Source organism: Ciona intestinalis, chromosome 2 (genome assembly GCF_000224145.3).
Source record: "Ciona intestinalis chromosome 2, KH, whole genome shotgun sequence".
Lineage (NCBI taxonomy): Eukaryota > Metazoa > Chordata > Ascidiacea > Phlebobranchia > Cionidae > Ciona > Ciona intestinalis.
This window is the reverse complement of record NC_020167.2, coordinates 6,540,160-6,562,241: the sequence shown is the minus strand read 5'-3', so window position 1 is coordinate 6,562,241 and position 22,082 is coordinate 6,540,160. Positions and strand designations below refer to the sequence as shown.

Below are 22,082 nucleotides of genomic sequence, written 5' to 3'. Positions count from 1 at the left end.
TTTACGCCTTGCCTTTTATATCAAAAACTTTTTTTATAACCGCTTGATTTACGCCTGTTATTATCATACGTCACGGTCCTAGCAACGCAGGTAGCAACCGAGTGGCGGGGAAAGTCTACAAGTAATTTCGATTTAAAGCCGGATTTCCGTATTCAAGTTAACGGTAAGACTTTTAGGAATTTTTATTTTAATCATAAATATTAGGTAAGGCGTGGTGTTGTTAGCATTTTTTGTTTTAGTTCAAGCCCCTACTGCCATTTTTATATTGTTCGACGCCGTACTATATAGGAGTAAGTTTGTTGCATCTAACCAAGAGGTTACCGTTTCAAGGCCCGGCCCTGCCACTATTACAGACGGGTGTCGGCAATTTTCTCTAGCTCAGGATTTTTTATAGGTTGTTCATATGTCTGCATTAACAAAAATCTACAAACTAAAATTAAGATAGTCTATAAATAGTAACTTTGTTATGAAATAGAAAACCCGTGTTATAACGACTGACCACGCAAGAAAAAAGTAATATTTGTTTACTCTGGCAAAGAGAAAAAATGGATTAAAATTCACATTTTTATAGCAGAAAAGCCATGAATGCAAACTTATAGCAAAAAAGCAATTAATAGCTTATTTTTCAATATACCTATCTGGGTGCAAAAGTAACTGAAAATTCTATTCTAGCAAAGAAACAACATTACAGACTGGCAATTCTTGGTGTTTATATTTGCCCACCTGAGAAGATAATGGCAACCGCATCTTATGTTGGAGACTGGAGGCCCCACCGGCCCCGTGGTCCCATAGGGGCACATTTTAAATCCCCGGGACCGAAGTACATGCTCCCGGGCTCTACAGGTATTAAAAATGCTGTAAAAATATTTTTAATGTGTTTAATGAGAGCAATTAAAAAATTAAATGAATAAATAAGAGGGGAAAAAGATTTTCTGGCAATTGTTTGTTCTATGGGGAGATATCATAATAAAGATTTGGTGTCTTGTTCAAAAACACATATGTCTGTAATGAAAGCAAAGCCATAAATAATTAAAGTTGATTAAATTGTTTTTCCAATAACTTTGAATTATTTCAGGTTTTCGAATTCACGACGCACGAAAATATCGGAATCCTGCGTTCAGTTTTGGAACAAGACACGCAACCTTTACAAACGATTGCAGCCCTGGACCTGGATATTTAGTTCCTGCTAATATAACAAACAAAGGCACTGATGGAACACCCAAGTATTCTTTATATGGAAGACATAAAGGGATAGCTCCATTTAAAAATCCAGGACCAGGTGCTCTGTTTGTAACCTTTAGGTTTTGTCAGTACTTTTTTTTGAAGTGTTGTTTTTTTCTGGTAAAGAATCATCATTGTTATTATACCAAAATGACAAGATAACCTATTTTTCTTATATGGACCTGTATTATGTTATGCCTGGTATAGCAAAACTATCAAAAAACTTAGTTGTTTCACAAAATGTGTTTTCAGTTTTTCCAGTAATATTTACTATTTAGAACACCCCTGTTATAACTTATAACAAGTGTTGTTTTCCCTGTTATATATCACCCATGTTATAACGACTGTTAATTTGGGAGGTTAAAGTAAGTTATGTTCATTACATTCATTCACGTTTTTTTTAAACAGGGACCTACAGTCCAGAGAAAAGTGGTCGTTCCGCTCAATATTCAGCACCAAGTTATTCTCTCTCTGGCCGAACTAAGGGTCACAAATCGGATATCAGTCCAGGTACCCATGTTTGCAGATGTGTTTTTTAATTTGTTTTATCAACCCTTTAGTGTTGTAGGATATTGTTCAAGTTTCTATAAAAAGTATAAAATGTTATAAAAGGGGAAGATTGTTTATACTTTTATGTAAATGGAACATTCAAATAAAGTATATTACAAAATAAGTAAACTTTATTGTCACAATGTCACATACGTTACTCTAAAATGTTTTTTTGGGGGGTTCAAATGTGATAAAATTACATTTTTTTGCACAGTTTCTAATGCTCACGTGCTTAGTATTTGCAGTTTTAACATGACATACCAACTGTTGTAATAAACAGGTGCGAAAGTTTATCACAATACCAATATTAGCCTTAGTATATTTTTGGTTTTCTTTACTGTCATAATAAATAGGGCCGGCTGCTTACATGCTACCCAAAGTACTTGGCCCTGAATCTGTCGGCCGTTTATCCCTCCCCAGTTATACGATGGTTAGCAGAAGAAGTTACGGCTCTTTTCACGACGACCTACAAAGGGTTGGCATGTGTTTTGTGGCGTGTGTCATGTAGATTCATCAACCCCCATTAATTATCATGTAGATAACTGACATTGTAAATCAATCGGTTTTGTTTCTAATTTCTTAAACCAGTTAGGAAAGTGTGTTTTATTAACATTTTGTCCAAGCTAACTTTAAACATAAACTTACATATAATTGTATCTTCGATCACAATAACAAAAATCCTAATCATAATAAAAACAAGTAAAGACAAACAAAACTAACACATACCATATAAGTTTATCTTACAAAAGATAAATGGTTCTATTTTTATTTTCATGTAAACAAGTTAGGAAAAATGGCTCAAAGTTTAGTTCTGTTCTATTTGAGTTCCTTGGACCTGGGATTTAGACCATATTTGGCCCATTAACCCATAAAGTTTAAACTACATTGTTTGTTTTGGTGGTAATGTTTCCAATGTAATGTAATATTTGTTAGTTTTGTTTTCATTTGTTGTGAAATGCAAACTTATGGTTCTGATGTTATGTCTAGTCCTGGTATTTGTTGATTAAGTTTGGCACTGTGCTGTCAATTTCTGAAAATTGTTTTAATATTTAATAGTTCATAAAATGAAATTACTATTCTCTAATCTCATTAAAAATGTATAAGGGATCATATATTGCTATTGAGAAAAGCTGCTTATCTTCTGTTAAAGTTTGTGAATTGCTGGATGTTTTGTTAGATCAGGAATATTTGGTATACTAATGTGCCAGTATAACTTTATTGCTTTTTCATACCTCATATTAGGTTCCATTTTTTATATATGGAATCTAGAGTAACAGAGAATGTAACGACATTTCGTACTGTTTTTTTTGGTGGAGAATATGTGTAGGCTGTGAATTACTCAGATATGTAAAAACAAATCTAACCTGAGGCAAATACATGTAGGGCCCTCTGCATATTCCTTACCCCCTGTAAAAGGTTCAGATCATACGGCACCTGCTTATTCTATTGCCGGCCGAAAAGTTGCCGGGAGTTTTTCTGAAGATTTAACTCGGGTTTGTGTTGGCATGGCAACGCATGGTCCGTTACCGTTGGCAACCTTACAATCGGTTGCTATGGAAAATATGTTAATGTTGAATGAAATGTCACCATGGTTACGAGTCGATGAATAACCATGGAAACAATTGATTACAATTATTACATAATTCTCAACTAACCACATATTCATGCGAAAACTTACCAAATATTTTTTTAACTGAAATTTGTCGCTTGTATTCTGTAGGTATCTAGATTTGGTTGGTAATACCCAAAACAATCAATTTTATAGACAAATTAGCGCTGTGGTTATTGACTAACTTAAGGCTATATATAAATTGAAAATCTTGATTTAGTAATTAAATTTTAGAGTCTTTTTGTTTATGAAAGTTCTGATTTAATTTTTGGCTTTATATTTAGGTTATAAAAGTATAGTTGCATTGTAGTATCTTAGAAACAACTTTCACAACCACTTTTATTATCATTGTATCGTTTGCGTGGGTTCTTCAACTTTGAAGTGGGCTTCAACTTGCCAAACACGCGCTGTTTATGTTGTAGTGGTTCTAACACTTTAAACTGGGATTTAAATCGAGATTTTAAACACTTTGCATGCGTTTTATGTAAAACTGGGATTTCATAATTTAAAACATTTTGCATGGTTTCACGTAGATGCATGGATTTAGTATCCTGTTTTAAACTTGCTTAACCACATTATAACTACTTTCATTTTAACCATTAAATTGACACAAGTTAGATATCTTATAAATAATTGAGTGCATGTGTAATAATTTTTTTATTACAACTTTTTTTGGATGAGTTATTATTAGTTAAATATTCAATAAATCACCTAACCATAAGTGTTTAATTAGCATTTAATTTTTTTCTTATATATTAAACTATACAAACACTTTAGTGCAAAACTAAGTATATACATCCCATACAACTAAAAAAAGTGATTTTACCAATTCCAATACACACTTTATTTATCTTTATAGTCAGTGTATAGTAAGATGGTTAGATTTCTAGTAAGTTTAGGGATAAAGTTGTAAAAAGTACATAGCGTAAACGATTTCTGGCTTAATTTAAAGTTAATAAAAGTTCATGATAAGACTCCAGTAATAATTGTCATTGGTGTGTCTGGTCATAGTCCCTCACCTATATACAATTGAAGGACTTACTCCACTGATTAATATTGTCATTCCAACACCTTTAAAAAGTATTAAGATATCCAGCATAATTTCCATGTCCTCCGGTGTGCCTAGTTTAAGTCTCTCACCTATACAGAATAGAATAAAAATGTCCCAACTAATAAAATTCTCATCCCAACATATTTGCCACATACTATCAGGTCCAGCAGCTTATAAACTTTTTCCAATGATGGGCTCAAGGATTGTGTCTGGAAGTTCAGCCCCTAGTTACTCCATGACAGGAAGAGCAACAGTTGGAAGTTTTCATGAAGATTTGAGAAAGGTTAGCTAAGAGGGTGGAACCGTTGAGATGGAAGAATAAAAAAAGTTTTGTTATTAGATATCTATCGCTTTAAGCATTTGAATGGAGGTGGTTAAGATTTCTATATAACGTACAGGCACAGAGTTTATTTACAATAGAAAGACTAGGAAGATATAATTAATAAGTTGCCAGATACTAGTATCAGCATGTTTAATAAGCTTGCATTCATTCATTAAAGTTCGTATTAGACTTAAGGGACATTATAAAAAGATACAGCACTAGCGGTAAAAGTTTCAGTAAAAGCAGAGTTTGAGTAATATATACCTTCTTTTGTTTACTGTTTTTCTAATTTTGTATTTGTTTACTGTTTTTCAAATTTTTCCAACCTATAATTTGTATCAGTTTTGCATCATTATTTACATTGTTACATCACAGACACCTGGACCTGGAACCTACAGAGTGATTGCTCCATGGGTTTACAAAAATAGAGGTCCCCTATACAGCATGACTGGTAGAAATATGTTACCATCGGATGCAACTAGAAAACCTGGTCCAGGAGCTCACAGTCCAGAAAAGGTTGGTGTCTTAATAATATTAAAAATACTTTTTCTTTGTCTCTATGTTTCAGTAGCGAAAATTAGGTAATAAACAATAAAAAACAGACAGGAAATAATGACAATGGGACAGTAGTTAACCCATGCTAACCGTATAAAACATACTTACATTTAATTTGGCGTAGTCTTAATCTTTACTTACTCTATAAAGTTTATCTTGTTTTATCCACTGTGTTTAATTTGTATTTAATGTATTTTAAAAACAAAGGGTTTCTGTATACTTTGCATTAAATTTAGACTTTAAGTTCATACAAAATGCTTGAGCCCATTACTTAGAAATGTACTAGTATTTATAAAAACTGTTATTCTGTATTGAGGTAGATTTTTATTTGTCAGTGAGTGCTAAAGTGTTGTAGTAGTTATATACTACTTTTTTATCTTTGTTATCCTTGTTTCACTTGCAACAGGTAGTAATAAATAAGAAGCAAGCACCCCAGCACTCCTTTGGGATCAGACATAGCGAGTATTCAGCTCCTTTACTCAATTGTTAAGTTACGTGCACTAACCACCAAGTAAAAGATCACTGTGAAGTTTTTTTTAAGTCAACCGCAATAAAAGATTATGCCAGCATCAGATCATGATGTGTTTGTGAGAACAGAGATTACTGAAAAACATGTTGTTCCTAGGAAGATTAAAAAGGAAAAATACAGTGTTTCCAACCAGATATGTAGCAGTGATGCCAGCTAGGAAGCTAGTTTTTAGGAATAAAACAGTTTTAAAAAGTAAAAAAAGGGTACTAATTAAAAAAACACATATATGGAAAGGATAAATTAAAACACAGATAGAAAGAATAAGATCAAGATTGGTTTAGTTATCAGGTCATATAATTATATCACCAAGTTTCCTGTATATTGTAAAATTGTAATAGTATCAAATGAGCTAATGAGTTAACTTTGGCCTAAATCTCAGGTACTATAGTATGCCTCATCATAGGACCTCACCCATTAAAAATTATGAAGTAATTTCATACAACATGTAGTGTATTTATTTATTAGTCAGTTCATGTTTCAAATATTTGTACTTGGATTCATTTAAAATTTAGTTTAACTAGAAAAGCCTTAAGTTAGTCAATAGCCACAATACTTAAAGGAGGTCTGCAAACACAGTTTACAAATGGAAAACATTACGCTCTGTGTGGTATGACTAACTTTAGCAAATGAAGCTGGCAATGTCAATATTTAAGTAACTTCCTTGTGCCAGCAGAATGGGTATTGAATCACTTTCATAATCTTACAAATCGAGTTAGAAAAAACATATTCCCACAATAGCATTGTATTGGTGCCAGACTCATGTAATGTGTATGTGATAACCCTCCTCTTTTGTGACAAATGCTTCCCATTTATTTAACAATATCTAGCATTGTGACATCACAAAAGCTGAATTGTAGTGAAAACAAAGCCTATTGGAGGTCATTTTCCATTGTGTAGGATGGATAAAGATACCGATTTATATAAAGTGGAACTACTTAATATGAATTAGTTTTTTGACACCACCTATTTTGGTTCATTCCCAATTTAGATAAAATACTTAATTTTATGTTCCCCATGTCCAAAGAAGTTTAATCGTATAATAATAAATCATTCCTATCCCATGTTCACCCACAAAGTAACATACTTGGTAACTCGTAAGCTGGCAGGAGGTGTATGAAACAGAACACCTGTGTTATAACGACTGTCGCTTTCCTGCCATGCCAGGATAAAGTAAGAAGTTACAAATACAAAATGAGTAAACCATATATATAAAGCATTTTAAATACTATTAAATGTGTTGTTTGAATTTAAGGTATACGTGACCAGACGTCATGCCCCGAAATATTCATTTGGAATTCCACATTCGGAGTACATTGCACCACTCATTGTTGATCCAGGCCACTAAACACTGTTACATGCAGTATATTACAAACAAAATGTCACCAGCATCATGTACTCTATATATTTTTTAACTTGATGTAAATATGTGTACAGATATGTCAAGCTTTATGTAACCTATAAAAGCATATTTGATTATTTACTGAATGCTTATACGAAATTGCATACCGTTTAACTGACATTATTATGTACTTTTTGATCACTTGTTACTTAACTAATTTATCTTTTAAATTGAATTAATCAAATGCAATCAATAGGTTACTCGTATTTACCTTAAATTATTAGTAAAAGTGATTTTATCTATAAAATCTATTAATCAGTAGGCATTTAACTTTTTGCTAACAAGTTCCTATAAAAAATAACTCAAGTCATATATGTCCCCTATTAAACTTTCAGATGTAACTTACTATTGCCATCTAGTGACAACTTTCTGCCACATTTACTTTACTGCTTTTAATTTGGTCCACACTGCACTTTTTTTTTATTGGAAACACTGCGTAATTTGCACTATTGCAACTGTGAGCTTAAAATGCAAATTTAATAAAATCACCAGATTTTATAGTGTCTAACTAATGACTAATTTAAACTAACTTTATATTACTTAAGAATGAAAGACAACATTTTAATTTAATAAATTTTTAAATTAAAGCGCAGTGTACTTGGGAAAGACATAAATTCCGCAAAAAGCTTTATTACAATCACCAATATATTTAAGATAAAGAGCAAAGCTATTAGGCTGACATTCTATCAGGTCAGATCAAAAGTGTTCTCTTGAAAAGACACAAGTAAATTATACATCTGATCAAGTTAGTTATTTAAAGATAAAGGCGCACAGACAAAATCACAACACTGGTCTATTTCTCCAGTAGAAATCTCATAGCGATTACGAAATGGAAATAATGTTACTGACAACCTCAGTTAAAAAATTCACCACATTTACCTTTACTGTATAATTTGACAAACCTACATCAATTTGTGTAGCAGGCAGGAGTTTGTATTTGCACAGTCGTAATAAAGTTCATTTTTTTCAAAATTGAGTGGTCTGTCTATAGCAACAGGCCTAATAAATTTATCTACAGTTTTAAGCATTTATAAGAAAACTGTAGAATTGGTAGTTAGTTCCAAATATAGGGTATTTATCTGCACTTGATATTTTTACACGGGAGAAATAAAATACACCACATTGGCCAGATTCTTAATAAAATTCAACAAAATTTATTAAAAATGAGGAATTTGTCCTTGAGGTTTTAACACAACGATGGTGTTTGACATGATATCATATGAAGTGCGCTTATGTGCGTAGAAAAAACCAGTAATGAAGGTTGGAATCATGAATGCTATGGAAAGATTCTTCACAAAGGTTCGTGTCCATGAGCTGTGAAAATACAGTGACACATTGGTAAGTAGGATTAGAAGAAATAAAGGGGTTTTATTTATCTCCCAGATTATAATAAGGGATAATAAATTCATTATACATTACGTTGACTCCAATTTGTTTTAGAAATATTACATATTTTAAGTCTGTTTGAAACAGAAAAAGACACATATAATTCTTATCACAAAAGTATCCATTTAAAAACTTTAAGAAGAAAAAGGAGAGTTACCACACATTAAAATGGATAAACTGATCGGAAAATCTATGCTTTATACACCTAAGGATTTTCCACTTACTTCGAAGCAGTAAGATGTCCACCAGCGAGTGTTGTTACACCTGAACGATTGCCAAGTTGTGGTTGATTGAAAAGCGCGATAACTTTTAGTCCCAGAAAATATTTACCAGGAGTTGCCCCGTATTTCCAAATAAAGAAGAACTGTTGAAATATATTTATTATTAAGGAATAGGACAAAATAGTCAGATCAAAATTCACTCAAAATCTTAGTTAAATCTTAGTAGTTTTTGTTGTTTCCTAAGTCTGCAGTGATTTTTGTGGCCTGAGATTTTTCATATTTTGAATAAAAACTTAAACCAATCTTCTACATTATATTTTTATGTACAACTACCGTACTGATGTTGACAAAATAAATCTTTTTAAGTTTGGTACCCTTAACATTTAAAGTTAATCAGTTTTACCTATTTATTAATTTGAATCTGAAATAACTGTTTATATTACCTCATATAGACAACACATTGTTCTGTATAGGAAAGCAACAATAAGCATTGTTTGTAATTCTTCGGTGTAAATCTCCTCAAGTTGATCCATGTCCACTTCATCCAATAACATGAGATGGAACGAGATTTGGAAAGCACTGTGGTGTTAAAATAATGAGTAAGTGATGCCGGTAACAAAAAATTACAAGAGGGAAATTGGACTTTTACACCTTTTGCTCACTGCCAGGTAAAACATAATATATTCATACAACTCATGCTCACTGTCATGGTGTAACAAAAGTTTCCTTTTCTATATTAAACCCACATAGACATAGTGTATTTATACACTTGCCTGGTGCCCATTTATTATGTACCATCATACAAACATAAAGTGTGTTTTAGTTCTTATACTCTTGCATACAGTTCATAACATAACATTAAAACCATACACATCATATATTTTAACAAAATCTACGGTGATATTGTTAGAATTCAGTTCCAATAATAGCATAAAACATAGGGAACCGCATTTGTTAATGTGTCAAATACTTTGTACGGTACTTTGGATTTTCTTATTTGTCTCGACACTTACTTGATTCCAAGGAAAGCCATAAGCAACCAAAGAAATAAAAGTTTGATTGAAAGTAGGATGAGAAAGTCAAAAACCTCAGCAGCAAACCTCCGGAACAAAGATGGAATCATAAATCCTGAAAAAAAATTGGATTTTTATGATATCTATGTTAGGGTAGAAATGATAAATATAAAACAAATCGGAGCCAAAAAAGATGGAATTTGATTTTTGATATATTGTGTTAGGATACTGGTAAATAAATGAATGAATTTTTTTGTCTATTCGACTAGGGTAAGAAACGAAAAAACAGAAAGTAACTGTAAAAAACAGTCTGCATTTAGAGTGAATTTGACAAAGTTATTACTAACATTTGTATTTTTACAAATTTGTTAAACACATAAAAACACTCCTTTGTACCATAGAAAAAAGCATTTATAAAGTAAAGTTAAGACATACTTTGGACCCTGGCTTGTGTCTGGTCTGTTGGTTGTGTCAAGTTACTAGAATTAGTAATATGAGCAGCATTTCCCTGAAAGAAATTTTTAGGCTTAATGTTATACTGTCCATTTATCATTTTTGGTTGTTTAGGTATGTATCTGCAGGTACACAAATTCATTTTAGAAATGTATGAATATACAGTTACATTTGCTTTTGTTTTCAAATAAGATGTTTAATTTTATAATGTAGAGTTATAAGTTTTGTTAAGTCGTGTATTTTACAAACACATTTTAATTTTAAGAATTTTTAATTCAGTCCTTACGTTTGTCATTTGTTTTAAGTATTGTTGGTGCATGGTCATGTTTTGCATCATCATATTATGCATCCAAAACCACTGTTGCATCTGGCAGTTATATTGCCAGTTTCGGAGTTTTTCCATGTATTCGGCAAACGCAACATCCTTTTCATTTTTCTGTGAATATGAAGTTAAAAGTTTATATAGTGTTAATTACTTAGTGTAAGACGGTAATTAAAGAAAAAATAATTGTTTTTCGGTGCAAGTGAAGAATCTCCCCCCCCCCACCTTATTTGCTAACCACTAACACCAAGGTTAGGGGGTTAGGTGTTGATGGTTTGGGGGTTAGTGGTTATAGAGGTTGGTTAGTAGGTAGTGGTTAGTAAATAAGGTGGGGAGGGGAAGATTCTTCACTAGCAACGTTTTTTTCATTAGTAACCAAAACCTTATACAATCATATCCGAACAATCTGAACCAAAAATATATAAAATTCCAAACACTTTTGGGCAAGATTTTACATAATTTTGGTCAGAAAATACCTTCAAATATGTACAGTTCTGGTAAACGCTTATTCTACATATGTACCTGTTTCGGAAATTCCTTTTGTATTCTCTTTTTTGCTCCGTCGTTTTCCATTTTCTTCAATTTATTTAAAACGAACAGAACATGAACACGTATCCTTACAGAAATATTACCTAGTATGATTTCTATAGCAAATTTGTTTATTGATTTTCATGTGAATTCATGCGTGAACGATTATTTTTGGAGTATAAACAAATTTACAACACTAGGGTACTTAAAGAATAAAACTGAAAAGTAGCTCATTTTGGTTTGTTCTTGCAAAATACCCGTAAAAGTAAACAATCATGTTTGTAATTTAAAAAAAAATTAGCTTACTATCCCATTTACATTCACTTTCAAAATATTAAAAATTACGATTAATAAAAATACTAATTATGATCAAGTCCCTTTATGTTTTTCTAATTTCATTAAAAAGAATTAATGCATTCTATTAAAATTAATAAATGAAAAAACATTTTTAAATATTTTATAATATATTATTTCTATGACCACTTGTTCTTAGCAACAACCACCGCTAAAGTTTTGATTTCTTGCTAAAGAATAAAGTGGTAAGTTTGTTGCTATATTTTGTTTCAATTGTATGTATTTTTATTTATATTCTTATTTTAGTACTCTAATTATATTAAACAATGCACATTTGGAAATTTATTAAACTTAAATCTGAATTCAAATATGTCTAATTTACTTCTTAATTTTACTAAAATTTGTGGCACTAGCGAAGAATCCTTTGCTACACAGCAGAATAGGCTGGTGAAGTGTTAGAGGTTGGTGGTTAAGCGTTGATGGTTAGGATGTTAGTGGTTAGCAAAAAAGCGGGGAAGGACTTTTCTACCACCAAAACAGAACACCTGTGTTATAACAAATATCGTTTTACGGCCCTGCAAGGATAAAGCAAGTTACATTCAATTTTATTATTATTTAGTGTTTTGTTTTTCAGTAGTTTATTAGCCATGCCAGTCTACATACGAAGCGGGGAATTGAACATTCCTGCTCCGAGCATCAGCACAGTTGATGATGAGGACGAGGATGGTGTTTATCTTCTCGATCCTGAGCTCGTCGTGGATGAGCTGCCTCAACCATTCCGAATGATCGATAAAGTCCTCACTGGGATTGTGGAAGATGTTTGGGATGAGATTGTGGATCGGGAGAAGAAACGAGAGGAAGAGATGAGAAGAGTGAGGCCTCCAGTGTATAATCCAACATCCAAGGTTGAGGAGTTCACAAATTTATCATGTATGGTTCACAGCAATGATGCAAGGTATATGTTTGTTGCATTTGAAACTGGAGACCTTGTTGCATTTGATGCTGTTACCCATGATCGTGTAGCACAGTGGGTTTCTCCAGATGAGACCATTTGTTTTGAGAAGTTAAACTGTGCTGTTATCGGAACGCAAACCTATTTATTAGCAACAATTGATGACATGGGATTTTCACGACTTATTGTTTTTACTGGGGATGGATTTCATGTTATTCAACTTTTAAATGAACAGCCCGAGGGAAGTCCTAAGTCGAATGCGGTGAAATTTCAACTTTCTGTAAATGGTGACTTCTGTGGCCTTTCTCTTGAATGTGAAGGTGTATCATGGGTGGATTTTTACAAACTACCCAGAGATAATTGGCTTCGGGAAATTGAAAATGCTCAGAAAGATGCTTTGAAGCGAGCACAAGCAAGCAGTGAATCTGTTAGCATACCCCCTGGAGAAGCCAATGAATTAGCAGCTGTGGCATCAGAAATTTTCGAGATAAAGTTTTCAGCAATTACTCTTGTCCAAAAAGTAAAGCAGCCAGTGTCACTGAGTGGTTCACTTACTACCAACCAACAAGAAGCAATGGAAAAGGCAGGCATTACCAACAGTGTTGGAAACGGATCAGCTCATTTGCTATCTGAAAATCATTTGCGACTTCGGAGAGAAGTAACCAAGAAACTACATAAAGAGGAAATGCAGTTTCTTGAAGAAAAGCCCCATTTCTTTCCCCATGCTACCTGGCACTTTCTTTTACCTTCCAGAATGCAGCACGAAGTTCACCCCACTGGTCCTGGGTTTGAAACAACTCCAATTTCAGTTTGTGTTTGGTGGAGTGAGTCAAATCTGATGCAAACTTATTCCATCGTCTCCAAAAACGTAAAAGATCCCGAGCATAAGCCTGAGATTGTGTGGCCAATGATGGCAACTATAAAAGCAACTTCTGCCAGCGTTTGTACTTCAGTTATTGCTGTCGGACTCGCTGACGGAAAAGTCGCTGTTTTCGACCGTCACCTATGCACACCAAGAGCCATGAAAAGTATTGAGGCAAACGTCTCCGTGCGTGACTTGCACGTTATAGATGGTTCTATTGAAGGCCCTACCATACAACGCACCAATCCCCCGCCTTTGTACGTTCTTATAGGCCTTACCAACGGCGCTGTGTATTCGCTTGATTGCAACAACGACGTATGCCGACAACTAGTAAAAAATGAAACGGATAAAGAGGCTTATTCCCTTTTCACTCCAATTCCTGGCTTGCCGAAGATATTTCTTATCGCATCGTTACAAAACACGGTCCGCCTGTGCGATTCCCTGACCGGCCATATAGTTTGCGAGTTACAGGTGTCCGAGTCATTAGAACCAATGGAAAATCGCATCTCTTTCGCTTCAGAAGGCGATGTTTTGTTCGCGAAAGACGACGATTCTTGTGTGTTTAGCTATTCCCTTCGCAGTTTCCCCTCCCTTGACGTTTACCGCGATTCCCAGTGCGTTCCACACCCCCTGACTTTCAAGGAGACGATTTCCGAACGGTGCCAGCGTTTGCTTACGGAACGAACGGCAAAGCAGAACTTCCGAAACGAGACTCTCGCCGTTAGGTGGCGAATGATGAACAGGGAGCTGGGAATCCTGGTCCATTTAAAAGCGTCAATCAAAACACCGGCTACTACATCGTCCACACCTATGTCTCGCTGGAACCAAACCACTGGCAAAGTAATGGCCCATAACAGAGCGTTGACGCATTAAACTTTTTATACAAGATTATTTGGACATAGCAGAGTTTTTTTTTGTAGCAATTTAAAAAATATTTTTGTTGTGCCAAAATCGTCAATAAATAACACGTGCATTTTGGTGTGAAACACTACACAGCCTAGTACGAAAGAATCCGACTTTTGTTGGTATATTTCAGAGTTGTTTATACGTATAGGATTTATTCTATATATAGGTGAGGTCTTATATGGTAAATTCATTTCAAAGGTACTTGGTATTTAAGCCACAGTTGGCCCACTTCTGGCATGCTTTTTATATGGGCGCATTATAGGCCTGTGTCCGTACAGCTAGCCTGCTACAATTCGTTGTGTAAAAGTGAAACATAATACATTACGATATACGCCTATACAGGAAATATAAACCTCGCCGAACAACACATTGTAATAGAGAACAAAACAGATTTTTTATTTTAAATAAAACTGTAACGAGGATCATATTTTTGAAACAACAAAAAGAAAGAAAGAACAGCAAAAGTACAATCGTGTATTGAAACACACGACCCGAACATAAGTCGGCTTTAAAGAGATTTGAGCCAAAAATTTGGTTAATTATGTTTAGTTAGCTCACGGTAGTGTCGTATTAAACTTTTCCTGTTTTGAATCCCCACTTAGATGTAAAACATCTCTTCGATTCAGGCCAGTGAGTTAATGAACTTAAATGACCCTTATGGTTAAGCCCACTTTTCAAACATAATAGAGTTACCGCGTTGGTTAGTTACGCCTCTGTAGTGTGCTGTTTAGCCTACAATCCTACATTCTCTTACGCTACTTATTTTTTAGAACATATACAGTAAATAATAATAAGGGTATTTTTTGAACAGGTGTGTTATAGCTCGTCAAAGGCCTCGCTTTTTAGTCAGAAAGTATTATTTTAATGTAGAAATATGGATTTTCTTCTTAGTCCTCTGTCCCATCTTGTTTTTATAGTTACTGGACAACACGTGCACCCAGAACAGGTAAGAATTATGTGTTTGTATGTAAATTAGTCTTTATTAAACTGCAAAAGGGTTTATTGTTGTTTTGCAAACTCATTTTTACATATATTGTTGCATTTAGAATGTTCTGAAGTAAGAGGTAAAGTTTATGAAATAAAATTAGAAGGTATCTTTACAAAACTGTTTTCATTGTCCCATCTTTCCCCATCCTATTATATATAAAATAATAAACGCATATTTATCTTTGTTGCAGTTGATATTCCTGATCTCATTGATTTTATCTTTCATTGGTTCTTACATTTACAAACATTATGTTCAAACTTCAAGAATATCGTTTGAAAATCAACTCGTTATTTCGAGTTTATTCGGAGCTTGGATCTTTTATTTAAACTGGGGGTGGTAAGTTATTACTTTAATTTTATAAGAAGTCCCTATCTAGGACAATTCCAATGGTTATATAGTATAGGGTGAAAAAAGATGGGACACCTTCTTATCCCATTTTCTCGACCAAATTTGGTAGTAGAGAAAGAAAATTTAAAAATTATAAAACTGGATTCTCATGACTTCCATAGAGCGATGTTAATTGTTTAAAACACAATCGGGATATTTGGATATTAGGTTCTAAAGGTGTCCCGACTTCCCCCATCATAGTATACATATATATTTTTTCCTTTTTTTTAGAGTTTTATGCATATTCTTTACAGTCTAAAGCAGCATATTGTGCATCTCATATTGCTCTGTTTATCTTTTAAAAAGCGTTTGCATACGTATGCATACATATGTTCGCATACGTAAGTATTATTTAAACATAGATATTTGACAACGAAAATAGGGGTATGAATAAAACAATAATACACTAATGTTAAGATTAAATAAAAGTAGCCTGTACAACTACTGCAGTAAAAAATTTAAGACACATGTTTCATGTTTTGTGTTTGTTTAGGTTTATTTGGATTCCTGTATTAGACGTCGTTGTTTCATATTTACTTGTTCGATTTATTTCGCCTTCATCATCGCACAGGTTTGTACCAATATTTCAATGTTATGTAGTTGTTTTAATATTATCTTTAATGTAAAGGGTATCCTCTGCAATTTGTAGCATGTAAAATTGTTACCATTTTGTTTTTTTGTTTAGTTTTTTTGTTGTAAAGCAGATTAATAAGGTTAATATACCTAAATTTTTAAAAAAAGAAGATAATTTTCTAAGCACTTGGTTCAGTAATTACACTTTAGGATAGTTAGATGCTGTAGTAACATAATCAAGAAACTAATTTTATACCTATTTATATTACTTCACAATTTATAAGACTAATGTAATGACCATTTTCTGTTTGTTAGATTTTTTTATGACTTGTAGTTTATATAGCACCAGCAGTACAAGGCTTGTATGTTGTTTTGCAGATATGTATTTGTATTCTCAATGTTGGTGTTGGCTTTGTGTCATTTACGGACTTTATATTTATTTGTGTTTTACACACCAGATGATGCTTCTGGAGATTACACAGGGTAAGTAGTTAGTAACAATGGTTTATAACTTTTATATGTACCGTTTAGTATTTACTGTATAATTATATAGTAAATACTAAATGATTGGTCTTTCGCTCCATACCTGAGTTTGAAGATTGATTTGCCTGTCAGAATCGCTGTGTTCTTCAGCCACAAAAATTCATGTTACCATTTTGCAAATGTCATGAAACCTAACTTAAGTGATGTATTATGTGGTATAGTGGTATTTACGGGCGGACTATAACTTTTCTATGCCAGATTTTTGGCATTTGGAAATGGAGAATAACATGAATTCTTAAGAAAATTCAGATATAAAATGCTTAAATAAAATTAGGATTTTATTTCTAAAAAATCTTTTAGTCATAATTCAAGTCAATAAAAATATTAAATAATAATTGAAAAGTAGCTATTACCACTATTTTGTATGGGTAACAATATATCAAAGGATAATATGTTGCATATCATTTTAAATATAGAGTTCCTTCCTAGCTATTCATGTTGCTTGTGACATACAGAGAAATTCAAGTCCATAAGCCAAAACATAGCCATGCCCATGTGCCTAAGTGTCCAAAGTTCATATACACAGCTGTTGCAATAAAATAAAACCAATGTATTATTTATGATATGGATTATTGCATTATGTGCCTTTCCTTGTACCGCTGTATCTTATCCTAAAACTAGTTTTGATTTCCATTTAAAATATTTTGATTGACAGGACGATGATGGTTATAACACAGAGAATTACTTCTTTAAGCTTCAGTATTGCTGACGGTAAGAATATCGTCTTTCATACAATCATTATCACCATTGTAAATCAAATACATATATATGCGGTGCCACAATTTACCGTTATATGCGGTGCCACAATTTTTCAAAAAAACTTTCCATTTTTTTTTATTAATGTCTGTTTTAAAATTTGTTAATATTGCTTAAACCTTCACTTGATTTAGCTTTTTGTAATGAACAAAAACTAAATTCTGTTTCATTTTAGGTTTTTCAAACCGTCATGATTTGCTCAGTGACAATCAGAAAAAGCATGCAGTCAGGTAAATAATGTGTTATATATATTTCATGAATTCATGATACATGTTCGTTGTATGTGTAGATATTTAAATACTACAGTATCTTGGGGTATTTTTAAGACCAAAGGTGATGTTTTTTAATGGTTAGAATAACTTAGAAAATTAGATATTCAGTATTCAATATCTATTTAGCGAATTTGACTGCCAACAGTGCATTATAAAATGTAAAAAAAAGTCTTAATTTTAAATTCCTAAAAAATTGGCACTTGAAGTGCAGATAGATTTGACACACTTTTGCTTCACTTTCTACTGTAGCTGTATCACATAATGAGTCACCACTGTTGAAATGTAGATATGTGTGGGTGTGTAAGTAAGGTATGAACTATAGACTGTGGGATGATGTTGTCTGCCCATGCAGAACCACATGTTAAAATGTGTGCTCACTTTTCTATTTGCTTAAAGTCTAGCTTCATGCATGAACACACTCACATTAAGAAAATTGATGTTTTATTTAGTTAGTCCCAATAAATTCACAATGTTTTAAAAGTTCTAAAGGTTAATGTAACTGACACTGACAGTATTTTAATCTAGTTTTTTACAGTAGCCTTGTTTATAAATCTAAAATTGTTTAACTTTCAATTTGATTAATGGCAAATTTTAACGAATTCTATACTCACAAAGTTTATTTGTTAAATTTTGATTGGCAAATGTATTTTAAATGCTTATTTATTACACTGTCAAACTGAGGCCAAATGGCATGCTAAATGTAGAAAGTATCTTGGACATTTATATAAACTAAATGCATTTCAAATAACCCAACTAAGCAGGACACAGCGTTTGTAATTTAACACCCATGTTGTCTTGTTACATTCACATATAAATACAGACAGTGTGCGTAAATAATAAATATTGACCCTAGTTTACATAACACTGCTATAAATTTCCTTTGCAGAAAAATCCCGTCTTTTACTGAATATTTTTCCTATTCGTTTTGCTTCCTTGGAATAATAGCCGGTCCGCTGGTATTTTATAACCATTTTATGGAACACATGCGTCCAAAACGAGACGAGGTACGGATTTTGAAATATTTAAAACATTTATTATCGTAACTAAAAAATATTTTACAAAAGAAACTGCAAAACATGATTAAATTTTAATTTAAATTCAGGAGAGTTTTAACTAGATGATGAATAATAATAAATCAATGAAAGTTGGTTAATTTGTTTAATTGTTGTACATAAAAAATGTCCTTATTTTTTCAAATTTTGATGTCGTAATATTTGCAGGATGGAAAACCGGTTTCATCTCCGTCTTCAATTGTGAGTTAAAATAGAAATCTCATATATATAAAAAAAACTCCTTTAAAGACATTTTGGTAAATCATAAAAGAAAGGATTTTAAGCAAAAAACAAATAATTCAACCTTTATAATGTTAAATTACTATGTGTAAGGTTTGGAATGTTCATCTTCTATTAAAGCTCTGAAGTGTTTAGAATTCTCTTTATATTGTTTTGATTTCTTGTAAATATGACTCAATGTTATTGGTTGCTAACTTGCTCTAATGCAAAAGCTGCCGTTTTAGTTACTTTTACAGTTTTATAAATCATTGTAAGGACCATTATAAGTTATAAAAATGATTTTGGCCAAAATGATCTAAAAATCAGCCCTTGGCTTTCACATTGGTTGAACAATATATCAGAATCTTTCTACAAATGTAAACATTGCGTTTTTATTACATCCTATTTCCCTCATAAGTTACAGACATATTGAACAAAAACATATGTTGTATTGCGTTTATATTTCTACTCTACAGTCATTTATATAGCTTCATACACACTTCATACTCAATGCATTAAATTTAATATTAATCTGTAGGTTGCAGTAACCACTAAATGGTGCATGGGATTAATTTTCATAGCTGTTTTCTGGATTGGTGGAGAGTATCTACCTCCTACACTTAGTATGGGTATGATGGTTACTGATCATTTATTTATATTTACCATATATATTCTAAATTTATATATTCTTTTTATTATATATTTAGCAATATACATGTTATATTAAGAAGCTTTAAAAACGTAGTTTTAATAGAGTGTCTAAAATCTAAATCAGTATTGTATTATAGTTGTGAATTATTACACGTAACGCAAGACTGTTGCTACATGGGGTAATAAATAACTAATTAATTATTATATATTGTATTAAAAGTTCATTCAAACTAAAAGTTTGTCGTTAATTGTTAAAACATGATCGGGATATTCGGATATTATTATGTGCTAACGATATCCATCTTACCCCACAGTACTATATATTACAAGACTGTACAATTGAAAAGGTAGTATTGGCATACAGTATCGATAAGTTAGAACTTAGAAGTCATGTAGTAGTAATGTTCATGTAACATCAATGCACAAATCATGCTAACAATATAGGAATACTACTGTAGTTTGTTTTAATGTTCTGACACTTCACAAATTCTCTACTTTTTTACATAATACAGTATTAAGAATTCTACTTATTCACTTAACATTAATATTAGATACAAAATTGCAGAATTTGTTGTTTTCATTTTCAAACATATTCATATCCAAACAATAATAAATCTAATGTTAAGATATATAATACAGGCTTCCTTTATTTACTAGTGGTATGACGGTATCCATTTTACCCCACAGTATCTGTGTTCTAACCAGGCAGATGTACTGAGAAATATATTCTGTTATAGTTCTGCTTAATTTTTATTATCTCTTCTTTCCTCATTCAAAACCATGCGTTATATTCATGCACAAGCACAATTGTAATTCAACATTACATTACTGTCTGTCTAGACTTCTGTGGTACTTTATACGTGCCGATAGCATTTTATACGTTGTAAGATAGTAAAGATACTCCTGTTGATGTGGTCAGTAAAATATAGGTATAAATGATATTAATAGTTAATATCGAATACAATGCAAGACATATAATTTCCCTAATATATATATTACCCTAAAAAATGTACAGTTGTATGTTTGAAACAGGGTTTTAAAATGTGGTTCAAACTTTTTATTAATCTTTTAACTTGATTCTGTTTTAATAAGAAACTGACGATGCCATTTAGGCGAAATATATATTTATTAATTATACAATTGGTTGACTTCACTTTTGTTGGTTACGTTTTCGAAGCATTATTCATTGTTACTTTGTTTGTACAGAAAACATAAACCAACAATATAAGATTGGGATTTGAAAAAATTAAAATTCACACTTAAATTTAATAATGCTGCAATATCTTGGCGGACTTGGCCCATAGTGGACATATTTGATGTTTTTTAATTTATTTACAGACCCACAATATATTTCAACTACCCCACTATGGAGAAGAATGTTCTACGTTTATTTTTCAATGTTTGTTGCAAGATCAAAATACTACGGTGTATGGCTCATATGTAAGTGTAGCTTGATTATCCTATGGTATAGAGTGTATTCTATTAAAAAAGGGGACTTATGATGCCATTTTTGATGTAATATATATGTTATGTTCTATTTGAATAGAACATAACATATATATTACATCAAAAAAAAAAAAAAATCACTTACAAAGTAACATACATGGTAACTCGTAAGCTGGCACGAGGTGTTAAACCCGTGTTATAACGACTGTCGTTTTCCAGCTACGCGAGGATAAAGTAAGTTACATTCATTCAAAATGGCTTATTTCATATCACTTGATTCTGAGCGTTATTATGATACGATAGTTGTGCAAATTCATGGGCACTAGATCAATTTTTTACAGAAAATATCAGTTATATCTTGTACTTGTATATCATGGGTGAGGTATGTTATAGATGTCTCTGTCGCTACCATAAGGTCCATAACCTTAGGTTATGGCTCAAATTGCCCCATCACCCTGTAATTTAAGTATAAGGTTGTTATTTAACAGTGTAATTTGGCTGTGTTTAGTTACGGACCATCAGACGTGTTTTTATTTGTTTTTTATATGTAAGATAATGAAAACACATTATTGCCAAGTTATGAATGGATAGAAGAAATAGACCCAAAACCACAAATGTTATAACATGCTAGGAGAGAGTATACACTTCATGTTTAATTAGGTTGAAATCCACAAAAGTTTTATTTTTTTTGAAACAGTTACATTGTACCAGTCTAAATCATTTAAATGTCAATTCAAAAACAAAATGTACTAACATCTGTTTAATATTCCCAATGGGTATTACCATTTTCCTAACACTAACAACTGTTATTAATAATTGGTTTAAAAGTGTCAATGTTCTTTTTAAACAGTTTGAGTTCTTTTAAATAAAAGCTATTTTAAATGGGTAATAATTACTTTATATATGTACTTGCATTTTCTGCAAATTAACTAATTCTTTAGACATTTTTAAATTTTTTATTTCTTTGAAATAAGCATTTTACAAATACATTGACACTCCCCAATTTTAGTACTTTTTCATGTC

At 32.2% G+C, this 22,082-nt stretch overlaps 4 protein-coding genes across 10 annotated transcripts in view; 3 read left to right on the top strand and 1 right to left on the bottom strand.

The window, feature by feature from the left end:
• The first annotated feature begins 43 nt into the window (after nucleotides 1-43).
• Nucleotides 44-7,733, top strand: LOC100177342 (outer dense fiber protein 3-like). Of its 6 annotated transcripts, none has more exons than XM_002126440.5 (7): nucleotides 44-163; nucleotides 673-843; nucleotides 1,076-1,279; nucleotides 1,630-1,731; nucleotides 4,592-4,713; nucleotides 5,128-5,268; nucleotides 7,089-7,733. In XM_002126440.5, exons 2-7 carry the CDS (start codon nucleotides 735-737, stop codon nucleotides 7,179-7,181), a joined length of 771 nt encoding a protein of 256 aa, XP_002126476.2. In that variant the 5' UTR covers nucleotides 44-163; nucleotides 673-734; the 3' UTR covers nucleotides 7,182-7,733. The 6 variants fall into 6 exon arrangements, with proteins under 6 accessions (XP_002126476.2, XP_009857706.1, XP_009857704.1 ...); XM_009859404.3 differs by lacking the exon at nucleotides 4,592-4,713 and adding an exon at nucleotides 3,154-3,263; XM_009859402.3 differs by lacking the exon at nucleotides 4,592-4,713 and adding an exon at nucleotides 2,124-2,245.
• A 61-nt stretch (nucleotides 7,734-7,794) lies between these two features.
• On the bottom strand, nucleotides 7,795-11,297 carry LOC100179729 (protein FAM8A1-like). The gene is made up of 7 exons (XM_002126266.4): nucleotides 11,153-11,297; nucleotides 10,595-10,744; nucleotides 10,291-10,363; nucleotides 9,856-9,970; nucleotides 9,286-9,421; nucleotides 8,846-8,985; nucleotides 7,795-8,549 (listed from the first exon to the last, which is right to left on the bottom strand). The coding sequence occupies exons 1-7, from the start codon at nucleotides 11,201-11,203 to the stop codon at nucleotides 8,393-8,395; spliced, it is 822 nt and encodes a 273-aa protein (XP_002126302.1). The 5' UTR covers nucleotides 11,204-11,297; the 3' UTR covers nucleotides 7,795-8,392.
• Nucleotides 11,298-11,424: 127 nt separating this feature from the next.
• Nucleotides 11,425-14,257, top strand: LOC100179688 (WD repeat-containing protein 93). Of its 2 annotated transcripts, none has more exons than XM_002126029.4 (2): nucleotides 11,425-11,697; nucleotides 12,087-14,257. In XM_002126029.4, the coding sequence occupies exon 2, from the start codon at nucleotides 12,100-12,102 to the stop codon at nucleotides 14,137-14,139; it is 2,040 nt and encodes a 679-aa protein (XP_002126065.1). In that variant the 5' UTR covers nucleotides 11,425-11,697; nucleotides 12,087-12,099; the 3' UTR covers nucleotides 14,140-14,257. The 2 variants fall into 2 exon arrangements, with proteins under 2 accessions (XP_002126065.1, XP_018673197.1); XM_018817652.2 differs by having other exon boundaries at nucleotides 11,588-11,697; nucleotides 12,090-14,257.
• Nucleotides 14,258-14,979: 722 nt separating this feature from the next.
• LOC100182062 (membrane-bound O-acyltransferase domain-containing protein 2) overlaps nucleotides 14,980-22,082 on the top strand; it is a 10,628-nt gene continuing 3,525 nt past the window's right edge. Inside the window, exons 1-10 of the mRNA XM_002120681.4 lie at nucleotides 14,980-15,118; nucleotides 15,351-15,496; nucleotides 16,041-16,118; nucleotides 16,499-16,603; nucleotides 17,319-17,374; nucleotides 17,595-17,649; nucleotides 18,578-18,695; nucleotides 18,912-18,944; nucleotides 19,501-19,591; nucleotides 20,952-21,053. Of these exons, the coding sequence (XP_002120717.1) occupies nucleotides 15,047-15,118; nucleotides 15,351-15,496; nucleotides 16,041-16,118; nucleotides 16,499-16,603; nucleotides 17,319-17,374; nucleotides 17,595-17,649; nucleotides 18,578-18,695; nucleotides 18,912-18,944; nucleotides 19,501-19,591; nucleotides 20,952-21,053 (856 nt within the window). The 5' untranslated portion in view covers nucleotides 14,980-15,046. The remainder of the gene's footprint in view (nucleotides 15,119-15,350; nucleotides 15,497-16,040; nucleotides 16,119-16,498; nucleotides 16,604-17,318; nucleotides 17,375-17,594; nucleotides 17,650-18,577; nucleotides 18,696-18,911; nucleotides 18,945-19,500; nucleotides 19,592-20,951; nucleotides 21,054-22,082) is intronic.

What these genes read in the sequence shown, in the direction of transcription:
- LOC100177342 (XM_002126440.5), top strand. Translation starts at nt 735, where the DNA reads ATGGCAACCGCATCTTATGTTGGAGACTGGAGGCCCCACCGGCCCCGT. An exon ending in CATGCTCCCGGGCTCTACAG is followed by an intron (nt 844 to 1,075) that starts GTATTAAAAATG and finishes GAATTATTTCAG; the next exon opens with GTTTTCGAATTCACGACGCA. An exon ending in GAGCTCACAGTCCAGAAAAG is followed by an intron (nt 5,269 to 7,088) that starts GTTGGTGTCTTA and finishes TTTGAATTTAAG; the next exon opens with GTATACGTGACCAGACGTCA.
- LOC100179729 (XM_002126266.4), bottom strand. Translation starts at nt 11,203, where the DNA reads ATGGAAAACGACGGAGCAAAAAAGAGAATACAAAAGGAATTTCCGAAA. An exon ending in GACACAAGCCAGGGTCCAAA is followed by an intron (nt 9,971 to 10,290) that starts GTATGTCTTAAC and finishes ATTTTTTTTCAG; the next exon opens with GATTTATGATTCCATCTTTG. An exon ending in GGACATCTTACTGCTTCGAA is followed by an intron (nt 8,550 to 8,845) that starts GTAAGTGGAAAA and finishes GTATTTTCACAG; the next exon opens with CTCATGGACACGAACCTTTG.
- LOC100179688 (XM_002126029.4), top strand. Translation starts at nt 12,100, where the DNA reads ATGCCAGTCTACATACGAAGCGGGGAATTGAACATTCCTGCTCCGAGC.